The sequence below is a fragment of the Rhinopithecus roxellana genome, chromosome 21 (genome assembly GCF_007565055.1).
Source record: "Rhinopithecus roxellana isolate Shanxi Qingling chromosome 21, ASM756505v1, whole genome shotgun sequence".
Taxonomy (NCBI): domain Eukaryota; kingdom Metazoa; phylum Chordata; class Mammalia; order Primates; family Cercopithecidae; genus Rhinopithecus; species Rhinopithecus roxellana.
In genome coordinates this window covers 73,726,228-73,750,674 of record NC_044569.1, presented here as the reverse complement: position 1 = coordinate 73,750,674, position 24,447 = coordinate 73,726,228, and the positions used below count along the sequence as shown (strand labels likewise).

At 35.9% G+C, this 24,447-nt stretch overlaps 1 protein-coding gene and 1 long non-coding RNA gene across 2 annotated transcripts in view; one reads left to right on the top strand and one right to left on the bottom strand.

Annotated features, from left to right (window-relative positions):
- The window catches only part of CHST9 (carbohydrate sulfotransferase 9), a 272,442-nt gene that overhangs the window by 11,406 nt on the left and 236,589 nt on the right, over nucleotides 1-24,447 (top strand). Inside the window, exon 2 of the mRNA XM_010380742.2 lies at nucleotides 23,105-23,320. Within this exon, the coding sequence (XP_010379044.1) occupies nucleotides 23,200-23,320 (121 nt within the window). The 5' untranslated portion in view covers nucleotides 23,105-23,199. The remainder of the gene's footprint in view (nucleotides 1-23,104; nucleotides 23,321-24,447) is intronic.
- Nucleotides 1-24,447, bottom strand: part of LOC104676056 — a 268,747-nt gene that overhangs the window by 16,805 nt on the left and 227,495 nt on the right. Inside the window, exon 2 of the long non-coding RNA XR_004055686.1 lies at nucleotides 18,571-18,651. This is a non-coding gene — a long non-coding RNA (uncharacterized LOC104676056). The remainder of the gene's footprint in view (nucleotides 1-18,570; nucleotides 18,652-24,447) is intronic.

Sequence of the window (24,447 nt, the reverse complement as noted above, 5' to 3'; positions counted from 1 at the left end):
GTTAACTATCCAAAGGATGAAATAATTTTTATATATTCAAGTGAACTTAAATGTTTGAAAGTTGATTAATTAACAGTGTCTTCTCTAAAGTATCTAAATATCTTCATTCAACATTCTATAATTCCATAATTTATATTTAAACACTAAAGAAAAAGTTATCCTTAGAAGAAGATGTTTCAGGCAATATAGGAGGCAATACGTAATATGATAATATTAGTATATATTAGATAAAATAATTTTTTTCATTTTTCCAGTTATATATGAGAACTTTTCAACATGAGAAATTTTAAAGGGAAATGAGTCCTCTATGGCAATATGTGTTTTATTCTTCCATGTCTTTCCTAAACGTTGGTGCTCGCCTACAAAGTATGAGATTACTGATGATTTTCACTAAGATGTCTACAACCTAGCAGATAGATCTGGCCAGGGCCACAGTGAGATTTCGGATCCTGTGTGATTCTCAACTCTGCAACTTCAGGAAGACTGGCAAGCACCATTAGTGCTAATGTATTAGAAGCAGATACTTACAGCCCAATAACACAGGTATACAAATATCAGAAGACAAAGCTCTCGATTTAGTCAAAAAATATCCATTGAGTTCAGGTTCTATGAGAGGCACAAAGTAAATGAGGTTAAATAAAAATATTTATAAATTTGTAAATAAAAGTTTATTTCTTCAGGAAAATTTTAACTTCAAACTAAATGTTTTAAATATTCCTCATACTGTAAAAGCTTATGATATAATATTTCTAATCAGGTCCCTGTAGGAATACTTTGCGTGGTGCTAAGATAATATTTAAGGCTCCTTCAGATATGTATGGTAACTTGATCAGAGTAAGTGGAGTGGTGCCTTTTGGTATATGATAAAAAGAAAACATGTAGATCTTCTTATATCTTAACATATATCATGTATCTTAATGTACAATATAATAAACCAAAGATAAGAATATGGATAGTTATTTCCCCTCATATTTCATATAGTAAGTTGATAAGTTATTATAAATAATAGCAAAGAGGGAGAGTTTCTTGTTTCTGAAAAATCAGAAAGAACTGGTCTCTTGATACCGCCAGCCTACACTATCCTGAGGTTAAAATTCACTATGATGGAATCTTCTTATTAAAAAAATTACAGGTCATCTTCAGCTTATATTGAGACAAATATTTGTAATCAGTTTAAACTTGATATTGTTTTAATAAGAAGAAAATAGTAACAAATTGTTGTGGAGATGGAGCATGTTCTTAAGAAGTACTGATTATCTTAAAGGTAATAATATAAGAGCTTTGCTCTTACACCCTTATCCCCCTCCCACTCCCATGCTACTCATATTTATATCAGTGGTAAGACAAAGGACACTCATACTGCTAAGAAATTCAACACCCAAGAAAACTGGGTAAAATCGCATTTAGTTATCTTATTAAACTGTTAATACATTCTAATTTCACATATTTTTAAAAAGTTCCAAGACCATGAATAACATAAGTTAAAAGTTGTTTGAATTTATAGCAGTATGAAAGGTGGACTTCCATACAGAATTTGACATTAAAAGAAAACAGCTATGCAAACAATTTGTGTAGGTAATTATTAGCTGGAAGCTATTTGTACTCTAAGTTTATTGAATATACAAATATGATAATAAGACTCTGCACAAAAAGAACCTTTTGATAATAAATCCATATAAAAGACTGTGCCTTGGGGAATAAGTCTAGATGCTATATTTGAATTCCCTGCAAACAGAATGCAGACCTCTAGACCAAGTACATAACCATTTTTCATTCATGATATTTAATAGGTCATTTTACCTAAAGTCTCAGAAAGGACAAGTAAAACAATAGAGAATGAAGCTGTTTTATTTGTGCATGTATTAAAACATTGCAATCACAGAAGAAACAGCAAAGTAGAACTATAAAACTTGTCTTCAGAAATAAGCAAAATTACACTGAAAATCATAATTATTGGAAATAAATAAATACCTAATCATTACCTGACAAGTATTCCTGATATTGCATATAGAACTCAATGATTAACTGTTTGTTTTGTTTTGTGTTTTGCCTTTTGTGGTATTTACTGATCAGTTTAGAAAAAACACTTTCATGGTAAAATGTAAAACAACCACGTTCTCTTTATGAACCTTGTACATTTACAATACTTCATAGGACTGTACGCTCCCCACTAAGTCAGTTTTACTAAGAAAATAAAAATGAAATATAGAATCTTTCAATTTCCTTTCCTCATTTTAGATTTTGGTTACATTTTTATTATGTTTCGTATTTTCGCATTTAAATGTAATCAGTGCACAAAACCAGTCTTTTCACTCCTCTTTCTCCAAGTTATTTTAGTTTATTTTGTGAATAAATAGATTTCATGGAAGGAGTTTCTTCTAGGAAGACTCATATAATGCTACCTCCTGCGTTCTTTTGTGCCTAATCCATGTCCTCCCCATGCCCACCCTTTCCTCTTGCCTGAGCCTCTAGTCCATAAGCCATTTTTTTATTGTTTTCCATTCTTGAAGGGGGCTAATGATGTGGAGGTGTTGTACACAGGGAGCCTGCAGCTCCAGTGTGGGTCTTGTTTAGAATATCCTCGGTCACCAAGTTAATTTCACTTACCCTCAAGTTGGAAACATGCAAAGCCCTTAACACTGTGTTGTGATTTCGTAGTCATGGCCTTTTTTCTGTTTTCTCCCACAGTATCCTCATCTGGGAGACCACTACATAGCTAATAAAAATGGTAGGAGAGTGTGCTATTTTCTTCAGCCTGACGTCCCCATTTATTCTTAGTTTCAGCAGGAAAACATACACCTTCCTTCTAACCTATTTATGTCCCAGTGTTCGGTAAGATTTGCTGGACAGCCTTTTGGGACTACAATGTTATTTGTACAAAAATCTATATCCAGCTCAAGATTTGAGGGTAGATGTGTGGATTCTTGTTCTCTTCTCTTTTCCCTCCAGATTTTACACAATTTAGCAGGTATGCTTGACAGTTGGTTGTTTTTATACTTTGTATTTTTGTTTTCTTTTTTTTTTTTCAAAAAAAGGAGATAGAGTAAAAAAGCCTTTACTTCATCAATAGCAGAAGTTTCAGAGTTCTGGTTGCCACTTTTTTGCATTAAATATTTTATTTAATGTTTAAAGTAAAATCACATATATTGATAATTTAAAGAATAATAAATGATAAATAGCCATGTATTCACTATCACACTAAAGGGAAAGAATTTTTCTAGTATCTTTGAAGTGTCCTACTTTTGTCAGGGGAGATTCACTGCTTAATCAGGGGAGATTTGACTAACCAAATATTTCAGGCATTTAATACAATAAAGGCCTGTTTCACATTCATGACACAATTCCGTGAGGATCAGTGGAGAAATTCTGCTCCATGAAGTCATTCAGGGATCTGGGTTACTTCCGTTTAGCAGTTCTGCCACCTTCCACTGCCTCAAAGTCAAGCCCTGGTTCCTTTCCAGATGAAATAAAGAGAGATAATGTGAGAATTTTATAGGCTGTTTTAAGGGACCAGGCCTTGAAGACATGTGTATGACTTCTGCTCATATCCCACCTATTGCAAGGGGAAATCGAATAAGGAAAATAAAAGGGAATTTATCATTGTCTCAGCATACCTCTGTGTTCTCCTCTCATTCTCTCTCTTCAAGAGGTAACCAGCCTCCTGATTTTTGTGTTAAGGGTTCCCTTGTTTTGCATATGTACCTGCCTCAAGCAAATCATATTTAGTTTTACCTGTCTTTGACTTTTATAAAAATGGACTCATACTGCTGATATATGTTGCTTGGGTTTGTTTTGCTTCTTGCTGCTTAAAAGAATATATGTTTTCTACATTTTGGAAATAGTATACTATGTGTGTCCATTACATAAAGTTTTTAAGTCTGTTATTCAAATATTCTTATTTTCTTGCTAATTTTGTCTGAATGCTCTATCAAATACTGAAAGAAGTACATTTTTAAAATGTTGATGGATTTATCCATTTCTTATAGTTCTATCAATTTTTGCCTTATACTTTTTGATGCCATGTTATTAGGTGCATATAAGTTTAGAATTATATTTCTAGTAAATTTAATTTTGCAATCAAAGTGTAGTGATCATCTATATGCTTATGACTCCTAAATTTATATATTCAGCCTAGACCTCTCCTTTGAGCTTGCATTAGTTTTCTGTTGCTGTGTGATAAATTACTGTAAATTTAGCAACTTAAAACAACATGTGTATATCATGTCGGTTTCTATGAGTTAAGAGTATGGGAACAACCTAAGTGGATTCTCTGCTGAGAATATCATAAGCCTACGATCAAACTGTTGACTGGGTTTTATTCTTATCAGAAACTCAGAGTTATATTCCATGCTTGAACTTGTGGGCAGAATTTTGTGTTTTGCGACTGTAGAACTGAGGGCCTCAATTCCTAGAGGACACCCCTCTCCATAGGAAGTTCAAAATGTAGTTTTCTGCTTCTTCAAGACCAGCAGGAGATCATTTCTAACTTCAGGGAAGTCCTGGCCCCTCTGTGAAAGGGCTAAACTGATTAGGCCAACCTCACCCAGGGTAATCTCCCTTTACATTGACTCAGAGTCAACTTATTAAGAACATTAATTATTTCTGCAAAATTTCTTTACCTTTTTTATGTGCTATTCATTAGAAGTGAATTACAGGTCTTGTTTGCATTCAAGAGGTAGGGATTATAGAGGGCTATTGAGGTTTCTCTCATAATTCTATCTACCACAAAGACATGGTCTTACATATTCAACTCCCTGCGTGATACCTCTACTTGGTTTTCTCATTAATATCTAAAATTCAACAAGATCAAAACTGAACTCTTGATTTACTCCTTCAAAAATTTACCTATATTGTAAATGTCATCTCAAAAAATAATTTCAAATTCTGTCACTTCTCTTTATCTCTGCTGGTATTACCCTGGCCAGGTCATCATCATTATCTGTATTTGTAGATTATAACAGCCTCCTTCCTAATTAGCTTCTTTATTTCTCAGTGTATTCCTCCTACAGCAACAGAAATGACCATAAAACACAGGTATAGGCCAGGCACGGTGGCTCATGCTTCTAATCCCAGCACTTTGTGAGGCCAAGGCAGACAGACCACAAGGTCAGGAGACTGAGACCATCCTGGCTAACACAGTGAAACCTCGTTTCTACTAAAAATACAAAAAAAAAAAAAAAAAAAAAATTAGCTGGGCGTGATGGCGGGCGCCTGTAGTCCCAGCTACCTGGGAGGCTGAGGCAGTGAGACTCCCACTCAAAAAAAAAAACCAAACAAACAAACAAAAAACACATAGGTATAATCTTTTCACTCCTCTGATTATAACCATTCAACACCAACGCCTGTTTCCCTTTAGAATTGCCCTCACAGACTTGATAGACTTTTTGCCTATCTTTCTAAGCTCATTCTAGACAACTCTGCTTTCATTCATGAAGCTCCAGCCGTACTGTCTTACTGTCTTATTTCAGTTCTTAGGATGCATTAAGTTCTCTTCTGTTTCAGAGCATTTTCTTTTCTTTTTTCTTTCTTTCTTTCTTTTTTTTTTTTTTTTTAGACGGATTCTAGCTCTGTCACCCAGGCTGGAGGGCAGTGGGGCGATCTCAGCTCACTGCAAGCTCTGTCTCCCGGGTTCACCCCATTCTTCTGCCTCAGCCTCCTGAGTAGATGGGACTACAGGTGCCCGCCACCACGCCCGGCTAATTTTTTATATTTTTAGTAGAGAAGGGGTTTTGCTATGTTAGCCAGGATGGTCTCGATCTCCTGACCTCATGATCTGCCCGCCTCGGCCTCCCAAAGTGCTGGGATTACAGGTGTGAGCCACCACGCCCGGCCTCAGAGCATTTTCATAGGGGATTCACTATTTGGAAAACTCTCTTCCTTCACTACAGCTTTGCACATGATTAGATCCTTCCCATACTTCAGATCGCAGCTTAGATATCACCTTCTTAAAGATAATTCCTCTGACCAAAATGTCCAAAGAAGTCTCCTGTGCCCTTTACCCAATATTCTCTACCTTACTTCTTGATTTTAGCACTTGTCACACTTTATAATCATATGTTCAATTTGTTATAACTTCTTTCTTTTCTCCTACTCACTTTTGTATCCCAATACATAAACACTGCCTGTGTAATAGGTCCTCAAAATATATTTGATGAATGACAACTACAGTATTGCTGTTATCATCAGACTCCCAGAAGACTTTCTGGGGACATCGGCCTTGAGCCATTTGTTTTAGGACTGAGAATCAGAAAGGAAGAAAGTTTTATGACAGATGTAGTGGAGAGCAAAAACAAATTGATGGATATGGAGATGGGCATCAAGGGCCCAGGAGTCAGTACACCAGAAGGAGGCTTTATGTCAGGGCAGTTGGACATAGGTTGCAGAGGTATAGTGACCACTTTATGAAGAACCTAGAAAGGCAGACATATTAGAGTTTTCCACTTTGAATAAGGATCTTGATGGCTTTTTAGGTAAAGAGTTAAAAATAAGCCATTCTGACAAATTGACTATGGTGAGTTAAAAGCATCTGAAAAGCAGCAGGTGCAAAAAGATCACTCTGACCTTTCTTCTGTTTCTCAAAAGCAGGAGATGAAATTCCTAAGAGAAAGATGTCCTTCCTTTACCAGAAGGAAAGCGTCACTCTTACCATCATCAAGAACAAGAAGTTGAGGCCCAGGAAAATCTGTGCAAACAAACTTAGATTAATCCTTATGCTCCTAGCCATTTCTCCATTGAATTAAGGAATCTACCCCTAGCTCCTTTGCCTTGTCACATTTTCCTGATGTCCTACTCTTTGTCTAATTCAGTACATATGTTCATCACTGACTACATCTTTGGGTCTTCATTTCCCTATGAAGGCTCCTGTGCCACATAAAACTTATATTAAATAAATGTGTATGTTTTTCTCCTGTTGATCTGTCTTAGGCCAATTTAATTATTAGGTGCATCTAAAAAAAAAAGCCCTAAAACAGTAGAGGAAAAAATTTTTCCTCCCCTACATAGGCAAATGAAAAATAGTTAAAAAGCAATGTTTAAGAAAGATTAATGAAGCACCATTATTTGTGTTGAACTGAAGAAACTATCTAGAGATAGATCATCTACCCGAGAGTCTTTTTGTTTTTTTATTCAATAAATATTTCTGTTCCACTCACTATATCTAAGGCACTGTCCTTGTCATGGAGGATTCTATGAGCATCATTTCAAACATAAGTTCTAAAGAACAAACAGAGATCAGCCCAAGGTTGGTGTAGGATCTTAAAAAGAAAGGAGAGAGTATTCATGTGTCCAGAGACAAAAAAAAGAATGCAGATAGTTCTTAAGAATTTAAATAGTTTAGTTTTGCTGGAGAGTAGAGTTTGAGGGAGAGGTATGAATGATAAAATTGACGAAGTGATCAACAGCTAGATCAGGAAGAACGTTGTTTGTGATCATAAGAAATTTGGACAAATTAAGAAGTGTGAGAAATGGTGGAATATACAAATGCAAATAGTAGGCATTTAGAAATATGAGACCAGAACAGATGAGTTATTGGAACTGGAAATATAGATTGAGATTTCCTGTTTGCGAAGTTAGATCATTTTTTTGGAGGACTAAACAGAGAAGAGAAAGAAGGGTAGAACTCCAAGACAGAAGAAAAAGGGATGAGATTGTTAAAGGTTGAAAAAGCAAAGATCACCACTATGGAAGCCAGGATTGTGAAACCTTTCACAATAGTCGGCAGGTAAAATGTCACAAAGGGATCAGAAATTCAGAAGATATATTTTGTGATAGCAAGGACTTGTAGCTAGCCATTGAAAAAGGAAGTTCTATGTGGCTGTGGTATTTCAGTGTGGATATCCACTTTTGTGAGTACTTAGATGTGGGTTAATGATGTAAAACTATTTGCCAGTGTTAGAAAATACAATGTTTTCTCAAGATAGTAGCACTAGGTTACTTAGGTTATCATTTATTTAATCAACCCCTTTTGTAACTAATAACAAGTTAGCTCATTTAAAACTAATTTTTGATACATTTCATAATTTTGGCATCACTACAGAAGTTTTATTAGCAGAGGACACAAACAATGTAATTTGGAGACAGACATGCCTATGTTTGGATTCTGGCTCTGCTGGTTATGAGTCATGTGAACTTTTATATGTGGTGCTTGCTTTTATCTCTCAACAATATCTGTATTGGAACTTGATATTTTAGTTTTAGGCTTTATCTACTGACTTCCCACCATGGGAGGAGAGGATTTAGTCATTTTTCCTTCTTCATTCAGCCATACATGTATCTCCTGGTCCGTCCAACACTCCTATTCTTCCATTATAGTGATGTCATTTTTTTTAGAGTCAGTGCTTTCATTATCATGACTGTGTAAACGTTATCCATGATTTATCTGTGCAGCTTCATCTAATTTTTTTTCCTTTTCTGCATTTTCTATTTTCCCTGAAGTTAATAGCATCTTACTCATTCATATGCTCAAAGTTCTAAGTTTGTATCACTTATCCAAGCAAGCTCTTCATCATTGTCTAAATATTCTGTCTAGATTTTAAGACAAACCATCTTGTCTGCCAGTTTTATCTTTCTAAACAGTCTCCCAAGCATCTGTTCTGCTCCAATTTGAAATGCTTGCCCTCTACACCTGTTACACAGCTGTCATCCTTCCAACCAATCAAAATGTTCTTTTCTCTCACCTTTTTCAGATCAGGTTTCTGCATCCCATTTCTTCCTCTCATCTAACTCCCTTGCTTTGTTGTGTCCTGGTAGCTTTCCAAAAGGTATGTATTTTGAGAACTTGTCCGAAAATGTTTGCTTTACACACACAACCTTGATTGACACATTGATAGGATTTGGTAGCATTTAATAGAATTTTAAGTGACACTTGTTTTCCTTGAGAATTTTGAAAGCATTCTTGCTCCATTGCCTTATTCTAGATTCCAGTGTTGCTAGTGACAAGTCTAACACCATTTTGATTCTTGATCCTCCCCATGTGATCTGTTTGTTTTTCTCCGACAACATATAGAACCTTTTCTTTATTACCAGTGTTCTGAAATGTCAAGACAATGTCCCGTGGTGTATTTATTTATTTTTATCCATTTTGCTAAGTACTCAGAGTGATCTCTTTAGATCTGGAAACTCATGTCCTTCAATTCCCTGAAATTTTCTTGAATTATATCATTAATGGTCTTCTTCATTTTGTTTTCTCACTTCTGTCTGAAATTCCTATTACTTAGATGTCGAATCTCTTATATTAATCCCATTTCCTGGCTTTTGTTTCTCTTCAATTTTCCATCTTTTTGTTCTTTTGCTCTGCTTTCTAAGAATCACCTTAACTTATCTTCCAACTCATATACGGAGTTTTTCATTTGGTTACATTTTTCATTTGCAAAAGCGTTTGTTTGTTTGTTTTTCTGATTTCTTGTCTTGTTATTAAATATAGGGCCTTTCCTCTTTTGGTGGAACCAAATTTTCTCTTATCTTTCTGAGGCTCTAACATATAGTTATTTTAACTTTTTGGTTTTACTTTGCTTTGTTTTGTTTTTTCCCCACGTTCTTTGCCTTGCTTCTGTTCTGATAATCTATTGCCTTCTCTCTTGCCTTCCCTCTTCTGAGTCTACCTTTCCTGGATTTTATAGCAAACAACATCTTGCTTCTTGTTGGTATCTATGAAAAAACTTTCATTTCAGCTTTTATGATCTTTAAAGTTAGTTATCACTCCTTTGTCTGCATTCCATATTTATAAAACTTTGTGATGTCTCTCTTGTAAAATTCTGTCTTCCCTTATATATATGTTTTGTAACTGTATTTCTTTTCTAATTCCTTTCCTTTCATTTTAGAGGGGTTTGATGAGGGAGTAGAGATCAATGCATGAGTCCAATATGCCCCCATTTCACTAGAAATTCTCTTCATTGATTAGTTAACTAAACTAACTAAAATTAACCAGCATATTGATAACACTAAAATTATCACTAATTATTTATAATTTTATAGTATCCTTAAAGTTTCACAATGCAGTTTTGTTTGTTTGTTTTTGCATGTTTTGTATTTTAAGGTTGTTTTTCTGGAATGTTAATTTTCAGAGCTATATATTATTTCTGCTTTGATTTGCTGGCATTATTCTAGGCTTCTCTATATGTCTGTATTTATTTCAGTGACTACCTTAGGCAGTTACTTTGAAATTTTAATATGAGCACTGTTCGGTGTGGCTTTTGAAAATGACTTAAGAGCTTCCTATAGGTTTCTTGTCAGTAGATATTTTTGTAGATTTAATTTGGTTTTCTTTTCTAAACCAAGATTTCTGGATTAGGACCTCTGCTGTTTTAGTCCACGCTATTTCTCTATTAAATGGTTGCAGGCTAACCACACATGGGCTAGAATGTGAAACGAGAGGAAAGACAGGGAGCATATAGTAGAACTTAATAAATATTTGCAGTGATTGCTTGAAGCTAACAAGGAGTTCATGGCTCACAAACTTTATCTATAAGAAACATATCATATTAATTTCAGAATATACACAGACTTCTAGTGTTTATAGAGTTTTATGTTAGTCATTGAATTTTACTGTTGTATGGAAAGCAGTATTATTCTTTCTATAAAAGACACGCTATAATAACAACACATCAGATGCCTAGATAACATATGATGAAGGAAAAAAATCAATCTTCCAAATAGGTATTGATTGCTAATCATTAACAGAAATAGCTATGTCACATATCTGGCATAAGGAAGGAGGATTCTCTATGAATATAATACTTCTAGAAGGATTTTATTGTTATGTGATGAGCAGAAGGGGGAATTTAGAATAATGTAATATATAGGTGACAACATGTAAACACATTTTATCTAGATAATAACCAAAACAATTATATTTATCTATATTTTATTGTCTCACCATAAAAATATTTGAAAATATATCTAGACACTGTTTAATATTGAGCAATACCAAACATTTTGTATAAATTATTTGTCACAATAATTTGTTGCATAGATGTAGCCTTAACTATTTGACATTAAGTGCAGAAGTTGCTATTTTACTGTAAATATTTATATTTCAAAACCAGCTTGATCCATTCTGCTTTGTATTGTGGCTAATAGTCTAATTTGAACTACTTTTTACTCATATGAAGTATGTGGAGAGATCAAAATGACTTTCTATCATTCTGTTGCCTATTAACTCTTAAATGCTGCTTGGCTGCTCATTTTTGTTTACTTGGTTTTTTTTTTTTTTAGATCTTTTGAAAATATATGTAATGCTATGAAGCTTTTAAAAATCTTTGTCTCTCTTTCTCCTGTATTATCCTGTTTTTGGAATATCTCACTGTTTTCAGTCACAACACCCCACCAAACTCACTCAATTTTATGTATAATACTACATCCCCCTGAAAGGCAATTTCTTCTGTTTAATCAACATGAAAAACTCATGTACTGTCATCATTGAAACAGAAAATGAAAATTTAAATTAGTATTGATTATATACATAGTACGCAAAATACCTTATTTTTATTTAAGGTTAAAGGGCATATCTCACATATACTTTTTCTTTTCTGGCATTTCAAACTAATGGGAGGGATACTAAATTTCTCATCTTTCAGTTCCTTTCTTCAGAATCCTTTGGTCCTTTTTGATTTTCTCTCAGTATTTTCAACACTGGCAAAATCAACTTTTCAGGATCATCTTTCTTCACTTTTATTTTTGGCCATATTTCATAGTTAACCCTCATTCTTACTGTTCCTTAAATCCTTTCCTTGTACTTCTTTATTACTGTATATTAAAACTTTGTTTTCATGGATATTGTGTGATAATATCCTATCTTGGTTTCTTAATCATATGTTTTTTTATAATATGTTTCCTGCTTCATGATCTTTTCCTTTGAATTATTTTTTATATATCTTGTATTTTCATGTCATGTGAACTGAAAGAATCCCCCAAGGTTCTAACGTTTAACCTGCTTTATTCTCCCATTTTACCTGTGGATGCATTCAAGTTTAGCCACCATTTATATGGTGCTGATTCTCATAACACTATTTGTCCATTTAATCATGCTTGGATTATTGTATCTATTTCTGAGCCCTAGATTTACAAAAAGGCATTAACAAACTAGAATATATCTGGGGAGGATGATTAAACTGATTGAATGCTCCTAAACCATGTCCCATACGAAATGGCTGAAGGAATTGTGTATATTTATTGTTTATCCTGGAGTAAAAAAAAATTAAGTGTAGACAGGATAATTGTTTTCAATAATTGAAAAGTCTTTCATGTAAAGAAGAAAACAGATTTGTTATGAGTTGTTCCAGAAAGCTCAACTAGAGCAACCTGTACAAATTATAATCAGATAGGTTCAAATATTCCCTAATGAAGATCAGGTATTACATCTTACTCATTTTGGCTTTGCAACATTGTCTAGCACAGGACCTTAGTCATATTTGGGCCTAATAGGTGTTTATTGATTGATTTGAATTGGCATGAATTAAAAGACTAAATCTCTCTACCAGTAAAAATAGACTGTCTCTTGAAGTAAAAGTATCCAATCTTTCCACAAAGAATTATTGATTAGCTGCAATGTAGCTGTCCCTGTGCTAAGCATCTGGAATATAAAGATATTAACATCTTAATATTGTAGATCATTTCTATGGGCAAAGCATTCTTCTAAATATTTTACATGTACTAACTTATTTTGCAGCAGCCTCATATGGTAGGGGCTTTTATTATCCCCAATTTAGATGTAACTGAAGCACATAGAGGTTACTTTTTTTTTTCTTTTAAGACAGAGTCTCACTCTGTTACCCAAGTTGAAGTGCAATGCTGTGACCTTGGCTCACTGAAACCTCTGCCTCCCAGGCTCAAGGGATTCTCGTGCTTCAGCCTCCCGAGTAGCTGGAATTACAGGAGCGCACTACCACGCCAGCTAATTTTTGTGTTTTCAGTAGAGACAGGGTTTCACCATGTTGGCCAGGCTGGTCTCAAACCCCTGACCTGAAGTGATCCATCCGCCTCAGCCTCCCAAAGTGCTGGAATTACAGGCATGAGCCACCACACCCGACCACATAGAGGTTACTTAATGAGCTGTGTCACAGAGCTAGTGAGTGGTCAAGTTGTGATTTGAATTCAGGCAGTCAGGCTCCAGAATCTGCATAGAACCGCTGTAATAAACCTCCTCCGAGAACAAGGCAAGATGTGCATATAAACCAAGGGACAGAAATATTTTTATATTGTACTATAATCTAGTATAGTTCTTTTCTGGTGATTCCCTGGCCAATGGCTAATTGTCAACTTGAATGCCTGTGGCCTTCTTTATTTTCAGTCAGCTTGCACACCGTGTCCGGGTGATCTTCCCCAAAAGCAAAGCTGATCATTCCACTCCTTTGTCCACAGCACAAATGTATTCATTCTTCTTGTCCACAGAACAAATGTAATCACCATAATTTAGACACCAAGGCCCTCTGTGGTCTGTCTCCATCCGTACCTCTTACCTTATCTCTCCCTGAACCCTGAATTTGACCATGTGCTTAAATGAGATTTCTTGTCGGAAAAGAAAACAAGGTTATTGTGAAAATTAAGTTAAATAATCGATATAAAATGCTTAGAGTAGTAGCACCAAGAATATAATAACTGCTTAAGAAATGTTCGCATATTTATTTTCATTTATTTCTGATTCTGCAAAAATTGCTGTACCCTAACTAGAGCTTATTTTTAGTTCCATCACTATACCTTAAAATTGCTTCATAATAAAATTGAGAAATAAAAATGTATTGGCTTGCCTAATTTACAAATTCAGAGGCAGGGTGGTTCTAGTTGGGATCCAGTGAGAGCTTTTCCTCTGTTTCTCTGCAGGTTTCTCAGCTTAGCCTCCTCTGTGTTGGCTTATTTTTCAGACTGGCTTTCATCAAGGCAGTCAGAGGGCTGCCAGCAACAGCAGGAACTACATGCTTTCTTATTCACATTCACTAGGAGATAAAATATTACTTCCCATAACCATCCAACTGAGGCTCTGAGCTTCATTCTCAGATCACCTGCAAAACAATCACTGCAGCCTGGGAAGCCCTGAGTCACCTGGTGTAGTGGGTTGAATGGTGACCCCAAAAGGATATGTCCACATTCTAACACCCAGAACCTGTGATTTTATTTGGCAAAAGAGTCTTTGCTGATGTAATTAAGTTAAGGATCTCAGAATGAGATCATGCTGGATTAGCTGGATGGGCCCTAAATCTAAGGACAAGTATCTTTATAAGATACAGGGCAGAAGAGAAGGCACACACACACACAGAGAGAGAGAGAGAGAGAGAGAGACGAGACACAGGGAAAGCAAGAGAGAAGAAAAGGCCATGTGAAGTGGGAGGCAGAGACTAGATCTATGCAACCACATGCCTGGAGTCACCAGAAACCTAAAGAGGCAAGCAAGATTCTGTCCTTGCCTCCAAGGGGAGTGTGACCCTAATCACACCTTGATTTCAGACATCTGGCCTCCAGAACTGTAAGATAATACATTTCTGTTGTTTTAAGCCACTGTATTTGTGGTAATTTACGTCTGCCACAGGAAACTAATGTAAGTTGTCATTCCTGAACCAACTCTTTTGACAAGCAGCATAGGATTACACTGTTGGGATTACACTATTTCAGGCCCATTGCTGGAGCTGGAGGTGGGGGCAATCCATTCTAAACTGTGTAACTTCCACACAGAGGAGCAGAATGGATATTAGAGCAGCAACACAGCATCCACTTCGGTATCCTTTAATTCCACTTCCTGCTTGTAACCTGCTCATTTCTATTGGTTACAACATGATGGATCCCAGTCATGGTCTTTATTCAAGAGCTTTATTCAGCACTTCTTAGTTTACATGATTAATTATGACATAACTAAAACTTGATCATTTCATCTGAGTTGCTAACTGACTTACCCAATCCATAGTTATCTTAGCTCATCAGACCCATCCCTCACTAACTCCTTCAAGTCATCTTAGATATGACCACACATATTACCATTTTTTTTGTACCACCACAGACAAATCCCAGGGCTCCAAAAAGTTTTTAAAGGGCTCCCTTTAAAATCTTCTATTCTATTTTCATTGTTTTCTTTAATAAAACATAATTTGAGTCCAGAGGTACCTTACATGTTACTTAATGCAATGATGATTCTCAACATATGTTGGTTAACATTGATCCTGTTGATGCTTAACTGGCATGTAAGTGCATGCTACATATTCTTGTGACTGTGTTTAAACAAATGTCAAATAATGTTTTTCTTTCACCCAAATTTAATGCTTTGAAATTATTTAAAACTTTGAAATCTTTAGAATGGGGAACAAGCAGACTTGAGGGATGGGATGAACAAATCATTTGACAATAACCTCTATGTTTCTCCAGTCTCTAATGCAGATGTGTACAACAGCCTTTGGTTTTAGCTTGTGCTGTCTTTAAAGATAGACTATTGTTGCTTAAAAAGAGAAAAAAAAAAGACTCTACACTGAATACTAGAATGTAAAATATGAGTTTAAATCTTTTTCTTCTAAAACAAAGAATATAAAGGCAAAGGCTTGTCTTGTTAAAAATTTTAATTATAATTAAATCTTAATCACAACAGCTAAAAGTAGAAGATACCTGTTAAATAAATTATAGAGAAAATCCAAGCAACAAGATATATAAGGAAGCACCTATAAATTAGTGTCTAGAAAAAGGATATATTTCTGTGTTCTGTATGACAAAACACAGTGAATAGTTGAGTTATTACAGGAATAGCCCATGAAACACTGTATCTGAGAAACCATTTGAAAAATATAGGAAAAAATCCCAGCAGGATTTAACCCATTCAAAGTGATTTTACTACTGTCTTCTTTCAGAATGATACTTTACAAATGGCATTGTACTGTGTTCATTTTCTTTGCTGCTATAGCAGATTATCACAAATTTGGTGGCTTAAAACAATGCAAATGCATTATCTTACAGTTCCGTAGGTCAGAAGTCTGACAGGGGCTAAAATTAAGGTGTCAGCAGGACTGCAGTCCCTTCTATAGCTCTGGGTAGAATTTGTTTCCTTGTCTTTTTTAGCTGCTAGAGGCCACCTACATTCCCTGGCTCATGGTTCCCTTTCTTTATCCCCCAAATGAACAAAAGTGAGTCCAGTCCTTCTTAATATCACATCACTCTGACTTCCTCCTCTGCCCACTCTTCCATTCTTCAAGACTCTGTGATTACATGGTGTCTACCCAGATGACTTCCTCCTCTGCCCACTCTTCCGTTCTTCAAGACTCTGTGATTACATGGGGTCTACCCAGATGATCCAGCATGATCTCCCTATGTTAAGGTTGGCCTATTAGCAAACTTTATTCCATCTGCAAACTTAATTCTCCATTGCCATGTAATGTCACATGTTCAATTTCCAGTGATTAGGAACTTTTGGGGGACTCATTATTTTGCATGCCACATGTACCATTGCCTAATTCCTGGTCTTGGTAACTGTACTGTGCTTATGTGAGGTGTTATCCTTCGAGGAAAATGGATAAAAGGTATGCAGGGACTCTGCACTATTTTTACAACGTCTGTGTAAGTCTAAAATTATCTCAAAATCAAAGTTTAAACAATCCCACTTTTTTGGAGAATTGAGTGAATGTATAGAAATGATTATAAAATTTCAGGAATTATACAATATTAAAATAGATTAAAATGGGGTTATTTAACTTCTAAGCTAGCAAATGAAATAATGATAAAGGTTACATTCTTTATATAGTAAATATTTACTATTTATGGTTGTTACACATTTTACAAAGACCTATGTGAGTATTATCTCAGTTTCTTTCCCTTTAAATAAACCAATGCCCACAATTGACTAAATATCATTAAACTACATACCACAGTTTAATTTTACTATGGTTGATAGAAACAATACATTTTCAAAACATTTATGTGCCTACCAAGCCTATCAAATGAAAATCTAAACCCCTTAAGCCAATGTATACTAAGGTGCTTTATAATAAATTTCATACTGTTTTTATAGTTTTCTAAAAGACTATCACATTCTGTTTTACTTAATATTTTGTAAAGCTGTTGGAAACATAGGGCAGATTTTATTGATCTGTTTTTACAGACAAAGAAAACTAGGATTGAAAAATTACATGAAGGTTTCTGGTCAAGAAAGACAAGTGTATTTATATTTGGGTATTCTAGAGTGCTCCCTAAACAAACCAAAGGCAGATCAAATTTAAAAATGAAAAAACAGGAAGACATAACCAGACTCAAAGTCAAGAACAGAAGTAAACTAACAAAAATGGTGAAATGGGTTGAAATTGTAAGCCTGTTAGACTTTAAATTTGGAAGCTGCTGGAACAACTAGAAGATTAACTCCTAAGTTAGAGCTGGGAGGCAGGCTCACTGATTGAAGACAAAGACAGGGACTAAGGTACCAATCTATGCCCCAATGAGAAAGAAAATGGAAGTAAAAGAATGGTAGCAATCTCCACCTGGAGCTGCAGTGTTTAGAATGTGCTAGGCTTAGAGAAGCAGACACAGACACAGAAGCACTGGAAAACTACAAGTAAAATTTAACTATTATATTGCAGTCTGACAAAAACTTAGAAATATATTTTAAATATGCAAAGAGATAAAAGATAATTTTCAATTAAAGGGTATATAACCTGAAAGGAAAGAAAAATGAAACTTGAACAAGTGAATACGAAATAAGTAGGAATAGAATATTAGAAATAAAAAATATGGCATCAGGAAAAATACAACAGGCAAAATAAACACTAAGATATAGATTAAGACAGAGAAATTGCTAAGTTGCAAAATGGCTCAGAAGAATTTGCTCAGATTACTGCTTAAGAAAAAGGAACATTTGAAAATAAATGGCAGAGCAGTTGAAAACTTTGTGAGGTATATTGAAAGGCGTCAACATTCAGTAAGAGTTTCAGAAAAATACAATGTAAAAAACAAACCAAAAAAGCTGAAAATAGTTTGTAAAGACAACTTCAGCAATCCCATTACTGGATATGTACCCAGTAATATAAATCATTCTATCATAAAGACACAAGCACATGTTTGTTCATTGCAACACTATTCACAATAGCAAAGACATGGAATTGACCTAAATGCCCATCAGTGATACACTGGATAAAGAAAATGTGGTACGTCTATACCATGGAATACTATGCAACCATAAAAAATAATGAGATCATATCCTTTGTGGAAACGTGGATGGAGCTAGAGGCCATTATCCTTAGCAACCTAACCCAGGAACAGAAAACCAAATACAGCATGTTCTCAGTTATAAGTAGGTGCTCAGTGATGAGAACATGTGGACACAGAGGGGACCAGCAGACACTGGAGCCTATCAGAGGGTGGAGTTTGGGAGGATAGAGAGGGTCAGGAAAAATAACTAATGAGTACTAGGCTTAATACCTGGGTGACAAAATAATCTGTATGACAAACCCCTGTTACATGAGTTTGCTTATTTAACAAACCTGGATTTATACCCCTGAACTTAAAATAAGTTAAAAAAAAAAAAAAAAGAAAGAAATAGTACAGTATTGAATCAATAGAACAGAACAGTGTCCAGATAAATACACACATACGTAGGTGATCGCTGGAGGAGTTTACAGAGGAAGGAGTCACTGGGGAAAGAGGTTGAGGATAAGATCAGACTGGGGAGGTGTTGATGGAGTTGCGTTTCACCGGAACCTGGAAAAGATAGTGGCAAAAGTGAGGACTCTAGCTTTTCAGAGACAGAGGCAAAGATGTGTGGGTGTGGACCGATGAAGGTAAACTTGTAAGGGATGGTAGTAAATGGAGGGAGTTCATCCCTGCTGGTCTCTGTTTACTCCGAGAGTGGGAAGGAGATAGAGGATGGTGCAGCTACTATGGAAGTGGGAGAAGGAGTGGGCTACGAACACTCATCTGGGAACAACAAGCCCCGGACTCCTGGTTTCTTTTCTGCTAAACTGCCTGCATCATTTGGTCCAAACCGATCTTCCCTCAAACCCACCACTCCTTCCCTAAAATCATAAATGTCTGCTAAACTGGGAAACTCATAATTTCCTTTATGTGAATTGCCTGCAGCAAGTAATCTATTGCTATACTTAAGTCCCAAATTACTTCCGTTTGTAGCCACAAGTATTTAAAAAAATAATTTTTAAACTTTTGGAATAGAGATGACAGAATGAAATGATTATATTTCTTAATTGTTAGAGATAAATAAAAAGATATGCAAATGAAAATATTTTTAACAAAGAAACATAGACCCTATCTTTTAGTATTTCTTCATATTTCTTCATTTGGAGGTTAGGACTAAGGATTTACAAATACAACTACAAAAAGTATCAATTACCTGTATTTTCTTATTGGAGCTCCAAATTCCATGCAATGCAACAAGTTGTTAAAGTACCTTTTAGGCTCAAGATATTGTGTTTATGGGAAGGGAGAAGAAGGAGTTGTACAAAATACAGGAAGCCTTTGGCTGTAGAAATGTATAGTGCTCATACATAAAGCAGCATTATTCCAAGTAATTTCAATCTCCAGTAGTCTGCACTTTTTCCGCAGGCTTGGAGATAGATATATGATTTCCAAATAGGTGTGTTTTCCCATCACAGCTGACCTTCAGATTTGCTTAAAGCAATCCTGCTGCTCCTACCACCTCACCTTTGTTTAATGAGAGCCATTTCCTAACGCCAACGTTGGGTTAATGGACTGAGATGGGAGAAAATCAAACATATCTCTCCATTTTACACCAGATTGTCTTTCCGCCTTGTGGTTTTAATCACTCAATCCTACTCACATCTGCCATAATAACATTATGGGTTTTCTACTGCTTTCTCACCCAGGAGGATATGTCAGAGGATAGCAACATCTCCTAAAGAAAGGAAGGGCAAATTCTTAATCTTTTTCCAGCGTCGTAGGTAATAATTTTCTTCTGCAAACCCCCAAGGAGTACTCCTTTTGGCTCTTACACCCACCATTCCCACAGGTTCATGGCTCTGCTTTGATTTACGAGTTTTCTTCTAGCCTTTTCTCTTCTGAGATAAGTTTTAATTACGTAGACAGATTGTAAAAGTCTCTTTCTTCTTGTAAACAACTATTTCTTTGTTAGTACTAGATTTTGTTTAACTGGTTTCCTCCTATCTGAATCTTCTTATGTACCCAGAAATTATGTCTGTTCATTGTTTAATGGCAGCATCAAGAGAAGAGAAAGCTGGCTTCATTTCATAGCTTCCCTTGAGGGATTCAATTTGGAACACCTCAAATTGCAAATCTCCCTTAGGAACTGTTCTTTGTTACATATGTTTGGAAACCCCTAATATTTTAGTTTAGATTCAATATAAGAGCAAAGTATCACCCATCAAATAAGCAGCATGATAATACTCTCTACTCTTCTACTTATTTAAAAACTTTCTTTACTACCTGAATCAAGGAAATGCCTGAAATCCTCAAAAGCACTAGTGAAGTGTTAAACAGTTGCCCGTTCCTCAGAGAACTGGATTTGAGAAAGCATCTTAGGCAGCGCTGACAAATAACTCTTACCCTGGCCCCTTCCAGGTCAGAGCTAAAATATAAAGAAAATAAGTATTCAGACCAGGGGCAGTGGCTCACGCCTGTAATCCCAGCACTTTGGGAGGCTGAGGCAGGCGGATTGCCTGAGGTCAGGAGTTCAAGACCAGCCTGGCCAACGTGGTGAAACTGAGTCTGTACTGAAAATACAAAAATTAGCTGGGCATGGCTCGCAGCTGTAGTCCCAGCTACTCGGGAGGCTGAGGCAGGAAAATCGCTTGAACCTGGGAGGTGGAGGTTGCAGTGAGCCAAGATTGCAGCACTGCACTCCAGCCAGGGTGACAGAGCGAGACTCCATCTCAAAAACAAAAACAAAAAACAGAAGAGAAGTATTCACGACATGACATTTTTCTCATTCTGCATAAAAACTTTTAACTGTTGGGTGGTTTTTTTTTTCTAATCAAGAAATCATTCTAATTACTTAGTACATTCACTTCCAGTTCTGGCTTCTTATATTGTCTTTGAAGCCCATTTGTGTGAGAATTGGTTTTTTATTTTGTATTTTTTTTTTTTTGAGACAGGATCTTGCTGTGTTGCCCAGGGTGGAGTACAGTGGCACAGTCACAGCTCACTGAGGCCACAGCCTTTCAGGCTCAAGGGAAATGCCAGCCCCAAGGACTATAGAAACTCAGGGTTGACAGGAGGGCTCACATTGAGTCATCGCATGTTTTGATTTCTGAGGTCACTTTTTGAACTCCTTTAAGAGATAAGGAATTCTATCACCACAAAGTTAAATGTGGTATCATGGATATCAGCTATAGTTTGGTTTTTGGTTTGTTTGTTTGTTGGTTTATTTTTTGAGACAGAGTCTCACTCTGTTGCCTAGGCTGAAGTGCAGTGGCCTGATCATGGTTCACTGTAGCCTCCACCATCCTGGGCTCAAGTGATCCTCCCACCTGAGGCTCTCCAGTAGCTGCGACTATAGGCACATGGCACCACGCTGGGTTAATTTTAAAATCTATTTTATTTTTTGTAGAGACAGGGTGTCACCATGCTACCCAGGCTAGTCTTGAACTCTTGAGGTCAAGCAATCCTCCTGCCTCAGCCTTCCAAAGTGTTAGGATTATAGGCATGAGCCACCTCGCCAGCCCTGAAAATTGGTTTTGCCAAGAATACCTAAATATTATCCTTTAACCAGACAAGCAATTTCCCACAGCAGTTTTTAACTTTTAACGGGCACCCCATAAAACACCTCTTAAACAGGCAAAATCAATATTTTCCCTCAAAGACTCTCCTTAAAGATTTTGAGGCAATGGAATAGAAGAGATAACTTTTTGATGCAGCAATGTGCATGGTATCTTCACACTGAAGAAACATTTATTCAGCTCACCCAGAGGGGTTGTGTTCTGTGGCCAAGGAACAGAGCCAGGGTTTCTGGCCGGCGTTAGATACAAAGCCATGACCTTGGTCCCATTAGCCACGCTGCTAACCAGGTGAGCTCACCAGGCAGGTTACTGCATACTTGTGTGGCAGTTCACTGGGAACAGGGAGTCTTTTTGTTTGTTTGTTTTTTCTATGTTTATTTTTATTTTATTTTACTTTAAGTTCCGGGATACTTGTGAGGAATGTGCAGGTTTGTTATATAGGTATACCTGTGCCATGGTGGTGTGCTGCATCTATCAACCCATCATCTAGGATTTAAGTACCACATGCATTGGGGATTTGTCCAAATGCTCTCCCTCCTCTTGTCCCCATCCCCTGACAGGCCCTGGTGTGTGATGTTCCCCTCCCTGCATTCATGTGTTCTCACTGGGGAACAGGGATTCTTAATGTAGGTTTCAGTGAAGGTACATGAACACTTTGCCATTTTATGCAAGATTTTGTATGTGATTATACTTTTCTAAAGAGAGGACTCACATTTTCATCAGATTCTCAAAAATGGATGTGATTTTTTTTTAAATAAAAAGTTAAGATTATATTAAACAAGATTGGTCTAAAAGAAAGTCTTTTCAGTATTTTTAAAAAATAAAATAGCTCTTTATTACTGAGGTAGATTTCTGTAATCTGAAGCAGATTTCAGTGATTTCATGTTATTGTGGGAGGGGTCCTTGAACCCTGACATTTTAATATTTTTCTTTTTATTCCTCTGAAGGATTTTAAATATGCCCTTTAAATTGGAGAAATCTGTTACTTTATATGAGAGAAAAATGATGGAGTACACCTTCCATTTTTGAACTTTATATATTCTTAACACAGGAGGTGATTTTTCCTTACATTTTACAAACATGTTTTTCAAAACCCATCCTTTAACAACCCATTCTGTTATTCTTCCTACTCGCAATTATTTTAAGTTATCCCAAACCTTACTTTACACTTTACAATATAGGAGGACTTAAGTCTGGGCAGACTTTGCCTAACTAAATGTTAGGATGTTACTTATAAACTGTAGGATAATACATTCCTTAGATAAGATAAAAGTATGCAATAGAAAATTGCCATTCTAAGAACACCTACTACAGTCCTGTCTGTCTTCAGAGCATTGGTGTGCGCATTAAGTCTTCAGCGTTGTTGAGATACTGCATATTTATACCATATTTGAGAATTAATGTTAGCAGACATGTACAATGTAGATTTCTTTTTAAAATTCTAGGTTACTTTATGGAATGGGCCCTTAGAGAACAAGAAAAGACTGAAGTTTTACAGGAAAACAAATCATGTGGTCTTCAAAATCTGAAATGAGGAGAAATGCAGCCATTTGAAATGGTCATGAACCCCAAACAAGTCTTCCTCTCTGTGCTGATATTTGGAGTAGCTGGGCTACTCCTCTTCATGTATTTGCAAGTCTGGATTGAAGAACAACATACAGGTAACACATGTGCTTTTTCTTCTCTTTTAATTGTAACAATAATAGCTATTTTAAATTAGTTGTGATGCTTATTAATATATTAAGAATCACAATATTTTCAACAACAAAAAATGAATCATAAGCTAAAATTGCCAGCTCCTAAAAGGAAGGAAAATTATACAACTCTGGTAGGCATTTGTTTGGTGGCTTAACAATGGGAATTTTTGTTATCTCAGTGGGGAATAGCAGTGCTCCCATAGTACAGAGAGAACTGCTTGTAGAGAATTTGTCTTCAAAAGTATAGCATTTATCCTACTTCTCGTCTGTCCGTGGAGCATCAGGCATAAGCCTAAAAGGAGGTGAATGTACAGCAGGCTGTCCTTTAATTCCTTCTTAATTTATGTTGATACTCAAAATTGGTATAAATATCATTTAATACCTTTATTATAAACAAGGAGTTGGCAAATCTCTTCTATAAAGGACTAGGTCATAAATATTTTACTCTTAGCAGGCCATACCATCTCTACCACAACTACTTAACTCTGATAATATATCAAGAAACGGCCATAGATTACATGTAAACAAATGGATCAGGCTGTGTTCCAATAAAACTTTATTTACAAAAACAGCTGGTGGGCCAGATTTGGTCCACTGGCAATAGTTTACTGATCCCTGCTGTGCTCATCTTGTACTTTTGTTTTTCAATTTGCAATTGCTGCACACTGGAGGCACTAAATTACTGTTAAAAATGATTATATTTATAATAATATAGTATTATTAAAGTAAAGGACTTAGAATATCATAGAAACTTGTACATACAGTTCTTGTGACGTTCTGATGGTTTCCACTGGTAGAAATAGACTATGGCTTATGACTGTTAAGGATAATAAAGTAAAAAACAGAAGAATGATTTCTTGATTGTCTCCAATTGTGGCCCATTTTCAAGTTATTCTAGATATAAAACCCTTTAGAATCTTCTCCAAAAGACAATGTAATACTGAGTTACAACTATGATTATTTTAAAAATTGTTTCCATTTTTAAATTCCTTTCTTTGGTTTATCCTCATACTTTTTTTTTTTTTTTTTTTTCTTGAGACAAGATTTTACTCCTGTCACCCAGGCTGGAGTGCAATAGCATGATCTTGGCT